Source organism: Nothoprocta perdicaria, unplaced genomic scaffold (assembly GCF_003342845.1).
Source record: "Nothoprocta perdicaria isolate Ctin4 unplaced genomic scaffold, notPer1 scaffold_54, whole genome shotgun sequence".
Classification (NCBI taxonomy): domain Eukaryota; kingdom Metazoa; phylum Chordata; class Aves; order Tinamiformes; family Tinamidae; genus Nothoprocta; species Nothoprocta perdicaria.
The window spans coordinates 2,078,614-2,100,427 of NW_020455799.1; the positions used below are offsets into that span (position 1 = coordinate 2,078,614).

General features: G+C 36.9%; 1 protein-coding gene across 1 annotated transcript in view; it reads left to right on the forward strand.

The window, feature by feature from the left end:
* The window catches only part of USH2A (usherin), a 336,721-nt gene that overhangs the window by 206,943 nt on the left and 107,964 nt on the right, over nucleotides 1–21,814 (forward strand). Inside the window, exons 38-40 of the mRNA XM_026048437.1 lie at nucleotides 5,182–5,332; nucleotides 5,507–5,649; nucleotides 12,529–13,157. Coding sequence (XP_025904222.1) covers nucleotides 5,182–5,332; nucleotides 5,507–5,649; nucleotides 12,529–13,157 — 923 coding nt within the window. The remainder of the gene's footprint in view (nucleotides 1–5,181; nucleotides 5,333–5,506; nucleotides 5,650–12,528; nucleotides 13,158–21,814) is intronic.

Below are 21,814 nucleotides of genomic sequence, written 5' to 3' on the forward strand. Positions count from 1 at the left end.
TTTTTTTTGTTTTGTTTTTCATGTGATATTGTGTGTTACTGCTATAAGTAGCATCAAGGATTAAGAAGTTAACGGGTTTGTGATGATTAATGAAATTATTACTATAACAGATCATATCTATAAAACAGGAGAGGTCTTGAAGAGAGAATGTTCTCTACCGTATTTACATTATACAACCAGAAGGAAAATTTTAAAAGCATTGGATGTGAACAGAGGTGGACTTATTGGGAGATTTAAGGTGGCTTTAAGCCAGTGTTTTATGTCTCATTAGTTAGTTGCTWTTTCCATTATTGCAGCTTCCCTTTCTTAGCTATAGCTCCAGAGGGAGGCAGACAAGAAGGCCATCATGGACCTCACATATCATATGATATRAAGTGTGTGGGTGTGTTGAACAAGAAGAGTGTATAGCAGAAAACTAATACCAGGGCTGGGTTTCTTTCTGCTAGATGTATTATTAGGTGTAGATGTATCTGTAGAAAACATATATTCTTGGAATTACAAAATTAAAAGGAACATCCAAGAGTACTCTATACAATTGTTACGCATTGAGTAGGTAGAAAACAAGGTTGTTGAATACATACATTAAATGAAAAATCAATAGCTACTGTGTGCATTCACTATGCATTGAATAGGTAAGATGACTGGGAAAAGAAGGTTAAGAAAAAGCAGAGCAAACGTCAATGAGCCTGTGAAGATAAGAAACAACAAAAAAGCAATCTTCTGCTTCGCCAGCAGATAAAGCTTTRTAACTAGCATACCCTTCTAGTGATGGCATATGTCCTAGCAAAATGGCATGCCTTTCAGTTAAAGGAAACAAAAAATACAACGTCCATATTGAAAATTATGGAGATTGCAATGACTGGTATTATTTTGACTGACCAAACACCTAGATAACAGGCATATTTGAGAAAATCAGGAGAAATAAATGTCAAGGTGCAGAACTTATTGCCATAAAAAGTGCCATAATGAGATGACCTCAGTATGGGCACCTAAAACAGAAAAAGAATCAGGAGTATCTAAACAACCAATATAATAAAATAATGAAATGGAGTTTGTGAAGTGAATCTGGAAAAGGATGCGAATGGGAATGACTGAGACATTCATCTAAAGACAGGCTTACAGAAACCATTCYTTGCAGTTCCGGCACAAACTGTGAGGAGCGAAATTTTCCTTCCTCTGTAGTCAAATGTCTGCATGCCCATAAGTTTGAAAAATATTTAGATAAGATGCAAATACATCATCTGTTCTGCATATTTTCTACTTTCAGCTGTGGCAAACTACAGAGTGACAATTCCATAGTTCCAAACTCTTTTTGTTGTCAGTCTGCAGATTTTATGGATACAGCAGGGCCAGTGAATATCTGATGACTGTTAAAAGCAGTGTCACTTCACTGAAGGTGCTGTTAGCTCATGAGTTTATGATTTTTAACACTAAATAATAATATATTGCCCTAAGTATAATTCACTTTTAATAACCTTACTTAAAGTCTTTCACTTTTCAGGTAATTTAAATTTCMTGTGTATTCTTACAGTAAGTATAGCCAATATCTCTCAAAGTTTTTTAACATGGAGAAAGCATTTAAATGCAAGCATTTAACATAATACTTGTGGTCCAAAAATAGCCGAAAAATGAAGCATCTGTTCTTTAAGATAAGGAAAGAAATTAAAATGACTTTCAAATATTGTTTTCAAAGCATGGTAGTGGCAGAGTAGGAATTGTCTTCCTTGATTCAACTGTGTGTACCTGAATATCCAGAATATTAGCATGAACTTGAAACAATCTGTAATTTTTATTATTTTGGAGGGTTGCTTATTGATTAATCCTTTGTTTAAAATTGTCATCTGGTTAAGTATTTTATTCAGCCTTTGTAGTATCTTCATAGATAAAGCGTGATTTTCTACTCTGCTAAGTGAGGATTTACTGGGCTAGATGTTGATTCAGTAGGTTGCGAGTAGAGTGGTTGCCCCCAGAGGGTCATATTAAAGCTTGAGGGGAGCTTTTTGAGCAACATTGCATCTTAAAGGTGATATATCAAGCTGATAGATACATGGCTCTTCTGTTGAGATATTTGCAGTAGAATTATTGCTGGTTGCCAGTTATTGCCTGGGTAGTAAGGAGTCTCTTGGGAATATGGATTGGCTAAAAAGGGTTAAGCTGAGGGAAATATTACACTGAAAACCTTGATGATGATGAGTGTTTGAAATAATTAAAGGATGTTTTGTATGCAACTTAGAAATTATATTTGGGGGAAATGCTCTGTGGTTTTAGTGATCAAAATGTGATTACTTTTGCAGAGCACTTTTCTCATTAGGACTCACCAGAGACTCAAAAATTTGGTCATTGCGCAATCTTGCCTCATTGTCCCATTCTTTTGGAAGTGCGTATTAATGACGTTCTTTGCAACCTACAGGAAGTATTTTAGATAAATTTGCAATATATTCTAACGTGTTGGCTTGGAAGTAGTTGCGTACACTTGTTCTACAGGTCAGTTGACTGTTATAGGAGAGATTGCTCTTCCGTATGTTGAGCTTTTGTTGATGGAAGAGATTCAAATGCTTAACTGTGATTACCAACACTGTTAATATAATATCTGCACTACGAATTGTTATTGACATTTAGACAGCTACGTCTTTGTTTATTGATGAACATTCCTATGTCTCCGTAATAGCTACATGTGCATAAAACTTAATCAGAGATCTTCATTTGTGGATCTCAGAGCTTTATGAAGGAAGGTATCTCCATCTTACATACTGAGAAATGAAAGACAAAGGTGGACTGATGTGTACTGACGGAGCTGGAAATAAATTTAACTAATAATTTAATTTTGTCTCTTTGGGTACGTAGACTGTCTCTTCAATAACAATGTGAACTTTGGCTTCCTGACCAAACTATATCTCAGCTAGATTCCTATTTAGATTTAGTTTTTMTGCTCTGTAGAATTTCTGTGTCCGCTTACACAGTTGACACATTTTAATGTGTCAAATGCAGTTCAGTTTTGAATGGAGTAGTACACTGCTTTAAAGGGATATTGAGTATTTCTATTTGTATCAGCTTGTGAAAACACTTTTAAACTCTCTAATAAGAAAGTTTTTACAATTATAATGTCATCTGTCTTGTGCTGGCAGAGCTTGCATGCTGTCAGCTTTAGGAATCATTTTAAAGGGATGACAAAATAGTTTAAATTTATCTYCAAGTGTTGTACTTTACATCCATAAGATTTAATTTTTCTTGTCGTATATGGAGGCATTTGATGGGCAGATGTTTGTCACATCATTGGATAGATGTAGGGTGTTGTTTCAATTAAATATTTTTTGTCTTCTTACCTCTGAACTGATTTGTATACCCCAAATTATCTTATCCTGAGCTGTATTCTGAATTTTGAAATGGAAAGTATAAAAGTTAACTTGGGATTTACCAGTCATTAGTAAGGTCTAGGAGCTGCAATGGGAGGAAGCTTCCAAAGATGGCGAGTCTGGCTAAGGCCCAGCAATTTCATGTTGCCTTTATCCTGGTAACAGAGAGAAAGGGGAAGTGAGCAAAGGATTGGGGGCTGGAGATCCTGTCCCACTTTTTTCATGCCGTCCCAAGACAAGGAGAGATTGCAGGGCTAAGGGTCAATTCTTACAAGAAAAAGACTTGGAATAACTCAGAGATTCCAGCAGCTATCTTTTAGAAAAAAACTGTTTTATCAGGACTGGTGGGCCTTAAACATTTTAGGAACAGGAATAGGAATATCCAGATTGGAACAAGCCATATCTTCTCACTTTCTGTGTAATGTGACTTGGAGTTGGAACTAAAGAATTATAAATTTCATCAGTCATAGGTACATATAATGAGCGTTATATAGCCAGGTACTATTTTATGCCCCTTTATGTGTATGTATCTCAGTATAAATAAAAGCTTTTGTATATGACTATGACAGGTTTTTTCTTAAGAGTCAGTACCATCCTGTCATCTTTTTCAGGGAGAGAATGATTGTCTCTTGCAAAGGCTCTTCCTTTCCCTTTAGTAACCATACATATTCATGTTGTAAATCAATATCATAAAACTTACTATAAACTACTCTTCACTCTCCCTTTCAGATTAGTAAATTTAGGTTTCAGGTGCACTTCTTCAGCTTACAGGCTTGCAAGTGTGCTGAGCCATAGCTTGACTAAGCCTTGAGAAGCAGATGTATGACGCTGGTTTTCAATGAAGACAAAAAGGACAATAACATCAACAGTAAAAAAAAAAAAAAAAAAAAAAAAAAACGAAAGAAAAAAACAAAAAAAAAAAAAAAAAAAAAAAAAATCTGTTGGAAAGACCCAAGAGAGGAGTGAAGAGTAACTACTGGACAATAAAAAGCAAAATCAGGACAAGGTTAGGTGACAAATTAGGAAAGTTCAATTTACAAATGCAGTAACTTTCCAGTGTGTTTACTTTTCTAGAAAAGAGCTACAATGACAAACATCACATATAATTTCAGGTTTACTTACTCCCAGAAAGTTTCTCCAGCAGTGTTTTTTTTTCTTTTTTTCCTAGAGGAAAGCATATGAAGCCATAAGCACACAGGTGGGAAATAGCATAGTTCTCTACTGCATGCAGTGAAATTTTTAGCAGCTAATTGGTGATATCACTAGTGACAAATTTTGATCTGGAGTTCCTGGCTTTATAAAAATTAATTTCCTTAACAAAACAGTGGGGTGGAGACTGAGGCTTCAATGCATTCATTCTGATTTTTATCATAATAATGCTTTTACCTTATATTTTCTGCTATTTTTCTTTAAAAAATGTATTATTAATGTATAAAAGTGAAAGGTACAAGAATGATAAAAGATGTAATCAATGTTACATTTGCTGGGAAGCATTTCTGTGAGCATTTCTTTAACTTCTGAGAGTGGCAGATCTGGGCAGTAGGAGCAGATAATATAAGAACAGGTGGTAGAGAATATGTTGCTTCTGAACTCCTTTTGGTGTTGGAGGGGTTGCTTTTAGCAAAATGAAATTCATGCAACTGTACTGCAAGGATGAAAATAAAGAAATATCATAGTTCAGTAGTGAAAATGTTAAACTAAATGGACCATGTTAACATTGCCGTTGATCCTGAGGAACAGTTTTTCCAGTATATGGAGCATTTTGTTTGAATCCAGCATATGTTCTCCATGGTTTTCTCTGCTCTAATTCATCCATGTTTTTCAACAGCTCCAGATGGTGTGATGCCTCCAAGGCTTTCATCTGCCACTCCGACCAGTCTTCAGGTTGCCTGGTCTACACCAGTTCGCAACAACGCCCCGGGCTTGCCCAGCTACCGGCTCCAGATGAGGCCGCCGCATTCTGCTGGTGACATTCTAGAGTACGCGGACCATAACAAGGCCACTGCGAACTGTTAGGCAGGAGACGCGCGRTGGTCTCAAATAAGGCTCACCTTTAGGGTGGCCGGGTTTGTTCGTAAGACATATAATGTGTTAGCCTTGCTTTCATTGCTGGCATGTTCAGCTCTGGTAACCCACACCGATCTTTTTTGCAGGTTGCTTTCCAGCCCCACTGCTTCCTTAGAGTACCGGGTGGGAGATCTGCAGCCGTACACTGAGTACGAGATGAGGGTGATTGCTTCCAATGGTTATGGCAACACTTACAGCAACTGGACTTCAATGACTACAGCAGAAGACAGTAAGCAGTCCAATTTTATTTAACTCCTGTTAGCAGAAATATAAATTACATTTCAGCTGCCACTGCACATAATTTCTTTTGGTTATCTGGCTTTCTCAGTTACATAGCAATAATGTATTTCCTTCCTGAATATCAAGTATCAGTTATCTGAGATTTTCATTAAACAAGACATATTTTGGGAATAAGTATCCAATTTCTTTGTACTATATCCTTTCATGCATATGTTTTCACATGCAATTAGGTTAAGATATACCTACAGTKTTTTGAATCTTATTCCGTTATATACAAAGAGTTGATTATGATTTCAGGTATCCCAGAGAACGTAAGTTGAACTTTTCATTACAACTGTGCTAATTCAAGTTAGAGATCCACAGGTTTGAAATCAGATTGTCATTGCCAGTTCCATAATTTTCTTCATTAATATTTCTATACTCCAGTTAAAACAAAAAGGTAGAACTATTGAATAATTATAAGTTGAGCAAGTAGTTCACAGTATAAATTTATCTGATAATATATTCAAGTTTCAAAATTACAAATACTTCTACGGATATATTACCTATGCTTTGAATAAAAGATAGTTCAGAAGTTGTTCTCTACATCCTGGAGACCTGTTATCTACCTGTGAAAATCTTTGTTGATATTCAATTCCCTTATTTTTATTTTTTTTTTATTTTTATTTTTTTACCATATAATTATATTGATTTAGTATTAATGATGTGACTGCAACCAGTCCAACTGATTTGAGTTGGCACTTTTGTTGACGCTTTTGTTGAAGTGTCAGTGGTTACTTAGCTCTGATAAGCCAATTCAGTTTTTTTTATTCCTTTCTTAGAAAGGAGGAGCACAGAAGGGAAGATCTCGCCTGTTAGTAAATGTCAAAATTAACTTTTATATAAAGTAATGATTTGAGGGAATTAGGTTCAAAGCAGGAGACCTGCCCAAAAAAAGCATTCCATTACAGTCCTCCTTGTATATACATGTAAATGTTACCTGCCACATAGACTTGGATGGTCCTTGTGTACCAGTGTGAAACTTTACCCTTTGTCAAATCCTTGTAAATACTTGAATTCAGTACAGGAGGTAGATATACCCAAAGAAAACCTAAGAACAAGAGAAAATTAATATAATGCATTTGCAGAATCTACTTAGTTCAAATATTTAGAGGTTAAGAATCCCTTTCCCTTTTCAACTGTGATGTTGCATATTATTCCTTAACTTGAAGCAAACTTCAGTATTTCAGTAATAATCTCCATGTCTCCTGGGATAAAGTGATTTTTCTTAAAACATCCTGTTATGTTTGTGTGGATACTGATAAAGCATATGTGCTGGTATGTGCCTGGTATCCAACAACTCTTGTAATTTACCAGCAAAACTTTCAGTGGCGACAGAGGACACTGGCTTTGGTGTTATTGTGGAGGGCTGCCATCTATAACAGGATGTTCAACTAAATTACTTAAAACTGAATGATTCACATTGGGTGTAAGTAGCATTCCTGTCAAGGCTTCAATATGTTTCTTATAAAACTGCCTATACTGACAGCTTGTTGTAGAACTACACTGAATTCCTGGCCCTACTAACCAATTCACTCTAACTTTTTCAAGTATAATTTGACAGTAGAAATTTCCCCTATCTCTTATTCTGGTGAAATATATTTGTGTATCTATGTTCTTATTGAATTTTGCACAGTGAATATATGTGTCTCTTGTTTCATCAAAGCATGAAATATCTGTAAGAATATCAGTATGTATATGTACACATGCACCTGAGAGCAGTACATGTAAATCAACACATCCTAGAGTATATCCATAGAGTATATTAATCTAAGCTGACAATTTCATAATACATTGTGATTGTACAGGACACTTTATTTATAATGACTATTTAGTAAACAGGGAGGAAATTAGGAAACATTAAGGAAAAATAACATATTCTGACCAAACAAATTCCTGTATTAGATTATAGAACATTTTTCTATAAAGATCAGTAGGTTTGGGGATTTTTTTAATGCAGGAAAATGCGCAAAGAAAAAGTTACAGTTTCTCAGATATTTACATTTACATGAGCATGATGCTAGTAACTGATTCAAGGCATTTTTTACAAGTGCATCCTGCCAGTGGCAGATTACAGTAAGGTACATATCCTTTGAATATTTTTAAAACCTGTTCAACATGTGTTCATATTTGTTCCACTGTTCTTGGTCACTATAACAGACTATTTGCTACCAGACAAATACAAGCAGCTGATGAATTTCTGGATTAGATTTTGCTTTTAGTAACTTGAGTGTAAATTTAAAGTACGTATGTCGCAATTTGTATAGAGACCATTGAACTGAGTATGTACCATAGAAATGAGGGCAGAATTTCATGTGTCGCATATAAAATAAAGTAAAAAAATCCAAATATAAAAATTAAGATACAAATTAAGTTGTCTCCTTAGTGATGATAAGGCTTTGGACAATTTACTGAGGAAGCTGCAAATGAAGGGGTTATAATTTCTTGGAGTTGGTCCTGTGCCAGTTGGAGCTTTCTTATGGTGTTGCTGTGAAATTGGTAAACTTCTACTGTCTGGCAGCTTTCCACCAGAAGTAGTATTTGATGGCAGGGATAGTTCAAAAATGAGAAATGCGCTTTTTTCTTTATCTAAGAAAATCTGTCTTGATTTGGAAAAAATACATATAAAGTATACATTTATATAAAGTGTATATATATTTAAATACGCTGATTGTATTATGTGTCTGAGAAAGCCAGCCGCTTAATATATAAGCTAGCTCMATGTAATTTAGGCATGTAACCTAATCCCTAGTTAATTGATGGGAATCTGGAGACCTGTGAYCGAGAAAGATGAATGGAAACTGGAGCAAGAGGAGACAAAACTTGCTGAGGTGAAAAAGGGAATAGAAAGTCACGTGAAATATACGACCAGGTGAATACCAGAAGGAGAGGAGAACAAATTAAACTGAAGTAATATGATGGCACATGATAAATAGTACAAACTGCCCAGACCTACCTGGAGCAAATTAGGAGTTTCTTACATGCTAGGCAGAGCCTGGGGAAGCAACGTCATGTCAGAGTATTAGGGGGCAAAAATTCTAAGTACTTTGAAGGTGGTTTTCAATATATAKTTGAAGGAGTTCACGCAGACTGCATGTAATTGTATGAACAGCTTAATGACTTTTGAGTTCTGTGATGTGAAATGATAAGAATCCTGTGATGCCCTGTGACCAGAGCTACGCGACCTGGATTTTCTGCTGGATACAGTCAGTAGTTTATGAAAGACATTATTTTTTGTTAATATGTATAATTTCATTGCCCCTTGTTCCTGGAAAGAGTGAACGATTCAGGAATAAAGCACAGAATGTCTATTCTGCTTAGTGAGTGAATTTCCCCGCAAATCAGGTATTTCTCATTAGCTTTAAAGGGCAGTGATCCAGGTACATGTCTCAGTGTATTAAWGAAAGTATAGATTCCCCCAAAATATCTCCTTGAACCTCCATGCCCCTTTACACCCTGCCACTGTACAATAAGTAAACAAATGTGTGTGGTTCTAGTCAGGGAATTTAAAAAGATTAATGACAATTTTGTACCTTCATTTTTAAGTAGAGTCTGAACTTTTRAAGCAGATGAACAAAATAGCCTGCCATAAAAGATAATTTCATTTGCCAAAATTAAACTACCTACTAGTATTAATACTGTAGTGAAGTGGTTTGAAATATGAACCCAGAATCTTAAGGAAAAAGATGCCCACAGTTCCTGTGCTCGGTAGTTATTTCTATAAACAATTACATCCATGTAAAAAGCTTTATGATTTTATTTTCATCATTGTTAGGCTGAGCTGGGTAGCTGTCATACTTTGCAGTCTTCCCTCCAGTGACAACCACATTGACAACATGTTATACTCCACATTGATTTTACAGTTAAGGAGCTGATTGTGATATATAGGGATTTTAAGAATTCAGCTGAGAGGCTGACTTTTGCCTTTTATCATTCCATTAAAATTTTATAACCATCTTTTTCATGTCATTYCATCCATGAATTCTTACTTTAGAAAGTGATAGCTACTGCTGTGAGCATAACTTTTCTCATGTTCAGAGCTTTTTATTGTATTAGCAAACTATCCCAATTATAGTTAATACTCGTGTTTTACATAATTGTGGTGACCCTTTCAACCAAGCAGTATCGTGCTAGTTGATTTGTATATGGAATTAGATGATTCTGCTTGCCATTTAGAAAGAAACTACACTGAATGAGTGTTGGGGACGAGGATTTAATGCCTTCCCATCCAGTGGGGCCAATTAAGCATCTCTCAAATGTCTTGTTTGAATTGAGAGAGTCTTAAAAGTCTCTGTTTTAAAAGGGCAGTAGGGAATGTATGGGAAGGTATGCTAGCTACCAAAATATACTTTCTTGAGGGAGGGGGAGTAGAGGGACCCAAAGTTAAAGTTTGACACTTCCTCCAATACATTACAACAGTTTGCCTTTAAGGAATATGTCTAAGCTCTGTGGGGGTTTGAAGCACAGGTTCAACTAATTATCATGAATGTKTTGCCTATAATGCCAGCAACTTATTCACAGTAGGAATAAAAAGGCTTATCCATCCCCTTGCAACAAATGGCTTCTTTGCTGGCTTTTTTTGTTTTTTGGTGTTTTTTTTCTCTCTCCTGCAGAAGCTCACAGTATGATAGCTCATATATGAGATATAATTAGATAAAATGCTAGTATCTAGCTCAGTGGTAAATATACATTTTAAATTGTCCTGACCCCCCARTTAAAATAGGACCCCCAATTAAAATTGATTTTCTAGGTCTTCACTTACAAAAGAGACTTTTCTCTTTCCTTCTTATCTGGCAAAATTTTCACTCTAGACAATACCTAGCCCAGCCCTCGATCTCTCAGTGAAGTCCAAATAATGGGCCAAACTTTGTTCCAGCTTATGACCTAATTGGTTTGCCCCAAGAATACATGTAAACAGAATTGGATTGCTCTTTACTTCAGATCATCTTTTCTATTTGTTAATTCAAAGATGTAAATTAATTCTAGAGTAGGCAAGCATTAGTATAGAACTCTGTTATCACTGTGATAAGAAGAGTGTTTGATATGGATGAGTTTTATGGAGTTACTTTGTGATGTGTCATATAATGAAAAACACTTTTTCAAATTTAAAGGCAAAAAAAAGCTTTCTATAGCCATTTCACATCGCTCTTTACACTGACTTCAGTGGAGTAATTCTAGTTTACCTCCTTCTGAATGTGTTTCTGTATGTGGAAAAAGTATCAGAAATTCTGACGTCTTCAACTGTTACTCTACAATAGAGAAAGAACAGTTCTTTGTGCTGGATTTGTTTTCTAAGGCCCCCATTCCTCTCTTTCTGTCTCTCACTTTCTCTCTCTCTCGCTCTCTCTCTCTCTTCTCACTTAAAAATTAGCAGGACCTAATTTCTGGTGAAGTAAGTATTTCTTCTTAGGGAGACATTGTTCCTTGTGGTTTCAACAGAAATAGCACTTCCCTAGGAACCCAGTGATAATGTTGTTGACTATTGTGGAATTCCATATGTGCTTTGATATGTGTCATGGATTCTTAGCATGCACACAGTCACTGATGAATTTTAAATTTTCAGCCCTTGATATTTGAAACTTAGCTCCCTAAAACCCCGAAACTTAAAGCTATTTTAAACAATTACTAAATCCAAGTATATCTTTTTTAAGATTTCCATAAAATGTAATGTTCACAGAAAAATCTCATAAATGTCAAAATTGCTATGGGCAGAATAGGAGGAATATAGTATTTTCTTGATTTGCTGTAGCAATTTATAGATTTCAGGATGTGGTTTATAAGAATGCTAAATGTTCTGGAATTACAGCTGTTACTGATCAGTGATTGAGCCAGATTTGTGTTATTGCACCATGTTCTTGCTTGTACCTAGAGAGCAGTAAAGCCTCAATATAATAAAACGCACCTGCATTTTAAATGAAATTTCAATTGAAAAACTTAACAGCCCTTCAAATTGCAGAATTTAACGCAGCCCAGTAAAGCTTAAATAACACTTTGCCTCCACAGGCTGAGGGTTTTGCATTCAAGGTGACTTGATTGTGTCGCATGGTGAAATTATTTACAATTAAGGAATTTCTCTGGAGAGCTGCAGAGTATTTGCTGTTCCACAACACCTATGCAGGCATATGGTCGGTCTTTTTCAGTATTCATAGAAGCTCCTGAACCTTTATGATAATTGAATCAGTTAGAGTGCTGAGTGGAGCAAGCATAAAACCTGTTAACCTAAAGGTCAGATCTGTGCATTGTTTATTTATCAGTAGGTGAAAGAGCTAAATCGGCAGCTTCTGTCACAGTCACAGTAAAAAATCACCTATAATATTAACAGGGAGTAGATAAATTGCAAAAAATGGATTAGAATTATAAACAGAGCGAGCTAAAATATTGAATATATAATGCAAGATGAGATAGGAGCTTAGTGAGCTGCAAAATACACAGCTTTGTTATGACTGTGCTTGCAATTAGTAGCTAGTGCTCTAGAAAAATGTCAGCAAAAGCTAGAACTGCAGTTCTGTATTGATACCTACCCTTATGCTTTTTCCGTGTGCTAACAGCATCCACAGTAGGACACCACTGAGACACAGGAGGCAAAAAAGATGCCAAGAAAGAGGAAAGAAGGTTGGGAGTAGGAAAGAAGTGCCTAGAGAGCAGCTTGCCTTTAAGAAGATAATCATATTAGTCCCTTAAAGAGCTGCACTTACAATTCATGCAGAAATAGACTGGTAGATTTGAACTCTTTTTGTTGTTTGAAGACTTGATGAGTACCACTTGCTAATAATAACGCTTACAAATCACCAAGCTTTATTTTTATTTTATTTTTTTTCTTGTGTTACAGAGCCTGGACCTATAGACCCACCACTTCTGTTGAATGTCACACCAAGGGCAGCAAGCATCATCTGGCAACATCCTTTAAAGCAAAATGGCATTATCACTCATTATAATATTTACAAAAATGGCCAACTGCATGCTACAGTGCTAGGAAATAGGTCTAATTGCACTGTACAGGACTTGCGTCCTTACACTGTCTATGTATTTCAGGTAGAAGGATGCACCTCTAAAGGATGCTCCCTTTCACCCAAGACCCCAGATATACGGACTCCTCCAGATGCACCTGAAGGCATTTCTGCCCCAGAGCTCTATTCCGATACACCAACATCTGTGGTCATATCATGGCAGCCACCTGCTCATCCAAATGGACTGGTGGAAAACCTTACAATAGAAAGGAGGGTTAAGGGAACAGAACAAATATCGACTCTGGTTACCCTCCCTCTCAGTCATTCCATGAGCTATATTGACCAGAGTACTGCCCTGAGCCCTTGGCAGAAATTTGAATACCGAATACTGATGAGTACTCTTCATGGAGGGACTAACAGCAGCACGTGGTCACAAGTTACCACCCGACCATCAAGACCTGCTGGTGTTCTGCCACCTGATGCAGAAGTGCTGGGACCATATTCGATCAAGGTAGGAAAAAGTTGCATTGCTGTGTGGTTTTTATGGGTTTTTCTTGTAGCTACTGTGTATTTGAGAGAGACATCTACTGGCTGAGCCAACAGATTTTGTTGCTGCAGGGGTAGTTAAATAATTGTGTCAATCGTTTGGCTCAAAACCATTAGCGAATTTTCCAGTTTTTCTTTACACAGCCTTTTGGCATTATAATCCCCTTCCTTTTTTTTTCCCCCTTTTGCACCTGACATCTTTTGAGTATTACACTTGAATGCTTACTTTTTATTCCTAATCAGATCAAAAAGTGAACTACTGCTTTCTTCTAAATCTGAAGATTTTATTAAAATGCTAAGAAGTAACAAGAATTTTTATATAATTAAAACTTTTATATAATTGCCAGATTTTTTTAAACAGCTAATGAGGAAAAAAATAGCATTATGATTCTCCTGATTTAGGAAAGAATAGTCTTACAGGACTACCTAGGAAGTTTTCAATTATTCACATTGTTCTGTTGGGAATGAACTCTAGAGGACAGGATAACTACCATTGTTTTGGCTTGCATACAAACTTCATTCAAGGGAAATTAGTGTAACCAAACAAGAGGGATTTTTGTAGCTTAGAAGCCTCTTTTGTGTAAATACACACATGCTTCCATGGATTCAGTCTTGTACTAATGCCAAAAGTATTGGTACAGTAGCTTGCTCACCAGAGCACAAAACAAAGGACATTTGCATACGACTGAAGTTCATCTGTTAGGTTTATTATTTTTGGTATACATTGTATTTTCAAAAGGTAAACATAAAGTGATGTTACCAGTGCAGTCTAAATAGTTGGAGGATATGAATTTAAACAGTAGAGCAATGGTGTTTGTTTATTAACACAGTTTCAAGCTATGACAAAAACTATTCACCATTAGATAAAAAATTCTTGAGTTCTTTAAATTATGTTTTAATATCTGAGGTATCTTGCATGTTACCTCCATATTGATAGTAAACGAGCTCAGTATGCATGTAGTGCTTAGTGTAAGAATTAGTAATGCTCGACCACTAGTACTKGGTATGAATTACAACAGTGCTTCTTATCGGTTTGGGCTCTCTGATGATTTCCAAAGCAACTCTGCAGTCTATGCCTTTATAGATATATCTTAATATCCTTGACAATTTACAGTAAAGCATTTTTTTTTATAGATTTGCCAAGGGAATTAATACTGAGTAAACAGTGGCCCTAGTTCAATGATGTGCTTACACCCATATCCACATTTTATTATATGAGCTTCTACAYATTGACTTCAACTCTGAGCACAAAAGAAGTTTAATGCTTGAGTTAATGYGATGAAGGCATAATAATTTTATACGTTACTCATATTTTTTCTTTCTTTCTCCAAGTATAGTCAACACTCAATCTCAATTTTAAAAAGCCAATGAGTTATTAGAGGTCTTGTCATTCTTTAGTGGATGTCTTTCTTGAGATCAGAGGTGTGGGCTCAGTYGTAATTTTATTGCATTTTCCTCAGCTCCAAACTTAAGGAATGCACCCATGCTGAACATCAGCTTGATCGTTTCTTTCTTCTGTGACAAGAAATCTGGCAGTGCAGTCTTCATCAGTAATAATTCAATGTCAATATAACAATGCTTTTCCTTTTTCCTATCTCCATTTTTTTTTCTTCCTCCATCTGGAAACAAATGTCCATTTGGTCTGCTGTGATGCTGAAGTTGGGATGTATTTATCAGYATGACTCATTTCTGCTGTTTACTTTTCTTGACTTTAAATATTTAGGTTAAAAAATCAGCGTGAMTCAGAAGGAGCAGTATTTAATTGAGAAAAGTGGTTTACATGTTTGGCTTTCCAAATATGCTCTCATCTGAACGTCTGTCTGTTGTAAAAACTGAATAGCTTGTCCTCAGAATACTGAGTAGGGGGTATCATTTGCCAGTAATGATACTTTGTTCTGTTTAATTTAATAGTTATCATAATATCTGAGACATAATCCCTCATCACCCAAAATGCCGTAACTATCTTATGAGATGAGAATACTTTGCACAATTCCTACATCTAAAATATTCCATAGCTGAAACAATATCTTACTTGTGATGTCTAAGGTTCTAAGAGTGCTTAAAAATCTTTAGAGTTCCATTGCTTTCCAAGAATGGGAAACAATTAGCTTTTTTTTTTTTCCTTCTTTGTAATATCTTCAGAGCCTTAAACTTACAGGTGTAGTAGAGCTCTTTTTGCTATATAGTTGAAGAGCTCRTGGATGAGGCCTGCTGTGTCTAGTGGTTTACTTGCCTTCTGCTTGTTTGCACATGGGAGCACCAGGGAAAGTGACTGGGTTTTCATCTTACCTGCTGGCTTATTTACAAGTCTGCCAGTTAGATTAGTTTAGTAGTAGCAGAGTTGTTTTCTTCCSTTAAATTTTATGGCAAGTTGACATCATAGTATTAAGACTCTGAAACCACCCAGTGGACGTCGCTGTGGCACTGAAGCTCTATTGAGGACCGTGTGACTTTTCTAAAGTGGGAAAACACAAGAAGGGCGAAGTATCTGCTTTCAAACCTTTACCTGTTTTGCTCTGCCTTTTCATAGATGGGGGATCTACAACCCACTTGCGTGTCTTCTTCTCAAACCTGGTAGCTGCACAGCCAGAGTAACTGAAGTTTTGAGCAAGGGTTGTCCCTTAATAATTGAAGAACTTTTCTGTGTGGAAACAAAGTGAGTCTGATTTGGGATGCTTTTCACTGATGTCTTTTAAGTTAAATTTAGTGTCTCAGCAAGGAATGCTTTCTGTCTTGGATAGAGCAAGTCCACCACACCTTGAATGAATGCAGTATTTCTATAAATTTAGAAATTTACAGAAACGGTTGGGAGAACCGTTTAATGTGGAATGGAGAAATAGCCACTGTCTTGCATGGTCCCTCGTTTAGGCACATGCAGCCAGTTTTGAGAATCACCCTCTGTCTGCCACACTGTGCCCTGTGCTCCAGGTGTCCCTTCTTGAGCAGGGGGATTGCACTAGATGATCTCTAGAGATTCCTTCCAACCTCAACCATTCTGTGATTCTGTGTGATTCTGTGAATTTGCTTGTGCTGTACAACACTCAGCATGTTCAACATCTACAGCAGTAACTTAGAGAACAGAAAATAAGCAATCTTTTCAGGAACAAGCCAGCAGGAGATTTTAATTACCTCTTGCTCTAGAGAGAGCTGTCCTTCCAGGTTAGAGCTGAAAGTATTGGAAGGGCACTGTGGGAAAGATTAGTGAGAGGTTCCTTTACCAAGCTAGCCTTGCAAATCAATAGAGGCTTTCAGATGTCAGTGCAACCAATCCCTAAACCATGAGCACAAATATTTACTTATCCTGAAAACAGAGAATTTGTAATAAAAGAGAAACATATTTCCGTTCCTTTATTTAGTCACAGAGTCGATGTAAATGATTTGGAGACATGAAGAATTCCAAGCACCCTAGGATAATACTCACTCGAGTATACAGCTTATTTTCAGAGGAGAAAAATATCAGCACTGCAGGTCATCGTCTTGGCATAAACGTTTCTAGTGTGTGTGCTTTCCTTTTAGTTTTAATCAGAATGGAATGATATCCCTCAATAACATTTAGCTTGCTTTTTTGCAGCAGCAGGAAGTGTAAAGCTGTTGATAATTTTTAAAGTACCCATTTCTGTGACACCTGCATGATATTTTTTAATATTTGCTGAATTGATAATGTTCATGGTAGCAGAGTATACTGCGCAATAAACTGCTTTTGTGGCTGATTAAATGCCAAAGTGAAGTGGAGGTATTCAGCAACTGCAAAAGCCGTTTATTTAGTATATACCAATGCCACGAACATTATTCCTGTTACACAAGATTTGCTATAGTCTAACGTACAGAAGTATAAAAGAAACTCTTTCCTTGTCTTGTGAAGGTTGCAATTGCTAGGCTGCTTCAATCTCACACTTCACACCAGTAAGACATTCGAGAAAGTAGTTGGGTTGAATAGCTTGAGAAAGGTTGGTTTACACAGTGAATAATAATTTGAAGGAGTTCTTTGTGCAGGAAAAGCTTTATGTGACTGGGTGTGCTGTGCTAAACAACTGGAATGCAGATTGTTCAACTTGGACCATTTAGGAATAGGAAGACTCCATTTGGGTCCTGCTGTTGTCGGCTGAGGGCTTTGGCCTAGGGAAGACGGCTGTAATTTTGATTATTGGCCTAACTGGAGACTTGCTGACAGTGGCTTCTGGACACTGAGCAAAACTTGGGGGGAGACATGTGGCTTTCTTTTTGTCCCTTGCTACTCAGGTGCTACAGAGTGCTGCGTTTCCTTTGACCTGCCCTTTCTAGCAGCACTCCCCATGGGGCTCTGTGCTGTCTTTCTCTCATAACCCTAGTCTTAATCCTGAGGTGATCAAGCCTATCATTGGTAGTTTTATTCATTAATTCATCTTGCATGGCTAATTTCTTTTTTTCTATCTGTTTTCTCACAAGTTCTTTGATTGAGGAAGGGTTCCAGTCCCTTTAATTCATTTTTTCATCCTTGTTTTTTCCTCAGATGGCAGTCTCAGTTCCAGGTGAGTTATAGCTCATCTGCCATATTTTTCTTTGCATTAGAAGAAGCTGTAGCAGATGAAGACAGTACTACTCCCTACAGCCTGAATGTTGCCTTACATTTACTCTCTGCCAGGTATTCAAGGATTGCTGATTGTCTTTGCAGAAGATCTGACATTTATTGCTATAGAGTGATAAACTGCTCTAGTGGCTGTCTCTCAAATTTGACTACTAAATTGCATGATCAGCTGAGCAAACAAAAGTAAACAAGGCTAAATTTGAATGGTTAACTTTTTGAGCACAGAAGTTAGACAGTAGACAGCTTATATCAGCTATTCTGTAAAGTRATTCTAAAAGATCCAAGGGAAAGATTCAGTTACAGGAAATGGGTATCATTCAGATATTTAAAACAAACTCTGAAATATCTGCAACTGCAGTTTAGTATCGACAGTGAGAAGGCATATTCTCTATGCATTTTCTACTTCCCATTGAATTACAATTATAGGTGCATGTTCTGGAGCTGGGTTTTGCCCACACTTCAATATTTACTATTCTGTGACGTTACTTCCGACTGAAATGATATTATTGAATGACATTATAATTCTCTGCTCACTTAAATCAATGATTTACAGAGTGGTGATTTTTCCATGTTTTTCCTCTGCAGTTCACTCCATTGTAAAAAGAGTGGCTATTCTGTCCCTTCTGTTCTACCTGGATAAAACTACCTTCTTCTGCTATTTCGTTCCCCAAATGCTTTAGACCATAGTGACCTGAGGAGAACATTCTGAGAATATGGACAGCCCTGATATCCAGRTCTTGTGTGTTAAAGGTTGATCCGATAAGGCCACCTAGCAGCTTCATGATGGGGAGAAAAASAGTATAGACTTCCCTCACCACTGTATTTGCTCCAGCTTTTATGCAGGTATGGCTTGTGGCTTAAGGAAGTTGTTTTGGAGCAATCAATCCTCTGTGAAGACTGCCTYGTAAGTCTGCTAAGGTCAGTGAGACCTTGGTTTATTTGCAACTTAACTGCTGCTTGAGCGAGTTAGGATACTCCAGCACCCATAGGAACAACCTAAACTTACACACCTGAGGTTTTCGACATTTTAGGATTGTAATTTCTTGAACAGCTTGCTCATTTGGTGCAGGTCATACAGTGGAGTGAACTAATCATCAGCATATCACCTTGCATTTCATATGGCTTAAAAACTTGACTGTGGAGGTTATAAAAAGAAATAAAGACATTTCTTTATTTTTTTTTTCCACTACTTAAGCCAAGTGTTTCTGGAAACTTTTGTAGTTACAATCAGATACTGCAAACTTGATCCAACAGTCTGTGGATAGTAGGTGGTGAAGTTGGATTTAATTCATTTAATGAATGAGTAAGAATAATTATCATTGACCTCTGTCAGGATTTGCTTTTCTGGTGTGATGTTGGCTCCTGATTGAATCCCAGTATAATTTCTGTTAAGGCAGATAAGAACTCATGAGGAAATTCATCTCCCAACTATTTTTTCTTCTTTTCTTGTTCTTTTATTTATTTCTTTATTTATTTTTGGCAGAGGACTATAGTCCAGTGGTTAGAATACGGATTTAGGGTAGCAGGTCTTTGTTTTCAATTTTGCTTCTTTCCAATAGGTTACTTAGTCTGGGATTTAGTCTATTCATCTCTAAAACTGAATAATAATACTTGCAATTTGAGACTTGCAACATGCTTTGAGACCAGCAGTGAAAAGCTCTCAGTGGTGTGTTTATCCCATCTGTAGATGTTACAAGCAGGAGCTAGGAGAAATGGGGATAAAGTGGAGCCAAACACTGATTTAAAAGCAAACTGCTGAAGCCAGGCCTAAGCTAGTAAAACAGTGAACCGTGTGCCAATGCCTCTCTTAAGAGCTCAGAATTTGCAGGGTTCCAATTGCTGTCAAAAAGAAAAGATTTCCAAGGTTATAAYTGTTTAATGAGAGGAAAATGGCTAATTTCTGTCTCTTTAAATTTTGTGGTGAAGAAAATAAGGTGCTTTGATCTTTAAATGACAGCTTCCAGAGTCATTACATTGAATCAGTTAATCTCTCCCAGTAGTTACCTTATTCTGTCTTCCTCATGGGCATCCTCTTTCATGGTCTCAATGCTGAGCTTCAAATCAATGAACAAACTGCTACTGCTTCCAACAGAGCCTGTCTACTGAGCTTTCCTGCTTTCATGCCCTGCCAAGCTCTGACCTCAAACCCTGGCAGAACGAAGTGGAGACAAGGTCCAGCAGCGCAATGAGTGTCGACCACGCTGCTGCCACCCTCTTCATTTACACCGTACCGGCCAGGCTCCCTTGCCCTTGACCTGTCCTTGAGGTGCAAAGGCTACAGCCGCCCTTCCCTAGCGGAGAGACCCTTGGCAGCGATTGCATGTCCTGTCATTCCCGGATGGCATCTGTGATTTAAAGCAGGTCAAGTGAAGTGCTGAAGTATCCTTCATATCCTGTCTGGTTTGAGTATGAACCGGATCACACCAACTTGGTGTGAGATACCCGTGCCTTGCAAGCAGTGAGTTGCGTTACCTGTGTTATGCTGCTCACCCAGTAGTCTTTCTGCTCATCCTGCGTCATATTTTTCTTAGAGGGGAAAAAAATAGATAGAAATTTCCCACTATAAACCTGAGAGTGCATRTACATTATACACAGTATGAAGTATATTGTTGACTGAAGTACAACAATGGTCATGAAGTCAATGGTCATTCCTGGAACTCACCTGGGAGGTTTTTCCAAGTTTTACCATACTGTGCACAATCTATATACAATTTGCAATTCAAAGTTCTGGAGCCACGTCTGTTCTTCTACATATGTTATTAAATCCCTTCCTTCCTGTAAGAAGCTACAGTATAAAGGCAGAGTTGCACAAGCTTGGTTAAGCAGTTTTGTGCTGTTAGACATAGAAGTTCCGTAGCTAAAATATAATTCAAGAATATCTCCTCCTTTTTTCCAAGAAATAAAATTTGGTGTAAGGTGTTTTTTAGACAATTTTCTATTATAAGAGTATAGTACCAGGAATGTTCCAAAGCATTTGATATACGTACAGCTCAATTATAGAACTAAAACTACATTGAGAATATTTAGTTCTTTTATGAGAAGTCCTCTTGCATTAACCAACAAATAGAAATTATTGTTTTGTTTTTTTACTGATAAATATTGGCAGATTTATTGTATTAGTATTCCAAAGCAAGACCTAGAGTATATTGCATTTACTCACACTTCCTTGAGGCTGACTTGTGGGACAGGGGCTGCATCTCAAAAAAAGAACAATATAATCATGTTTGAAGACACAGCCTTTTGCTGCAGTGTGTCAGACCAATGGACCCTAAAGCCTGCTGTGCTTCTCCCACCAACTTCAGAGGTATATCTTTGAAAAGTGAGCTATGTACATTCCCTTCCAAGTGTGTGCAGTACAGAAACAGCAAAAGCATTGGTTCTGAAAAGCACCTTCCATTGGCATTTAAAAGCAAATTCTTCTGTTGCCTTCTTTAATCATCCATCTGTCTATGCTTCTTAAACCCAGGAGCACAAAGCACAAGCACTTAAAAATGAAATTTTTGCTCAGTGTGTGTGAGTTGCAGAATCGGTTCCTGCTTTCTGTGTGATTTTGTGTTGCTTTATTAATCATATATTATTTATTGCTTGATCATAAGTTGGGGCAAGAAGTAACAGAAATCTGAATACAGCATTTGATAATTAGCCAGAGCTAAGCCTTTCCTATGTGGGCAYCAATAACCTTGTTTATGCTGTCTTTACTCAAGTTCACCCTCTTTCTAATTCTCTGTTTAATAGTATTCCAGATTCTGTTATCAAAATCCTTCAGCTTTCTGTAGTACTTTGCTGCCAGGTTTCTTACAAGTCTGAAGGCCTAAGACATTCTTCTGTACCTAAGATATAACATTTCCTAATCCCTAACGGTCCTTCAGAAATCATTTTTTAAATCAGGCTTCTGTGTTTCCAAGACTACATGCAAGTGTTCATAGACCTTCTTGAAGACACTCACTTAGGAGACTGAAGAGAAATAAGCAAGAAGTTCAGGTTAATGTGCCTTGGTATTACTGTTTAAACTCTTTTTTTTTTTTTTTTTTTTTTTTTTTTTTTTTTTTTTTTTTTTT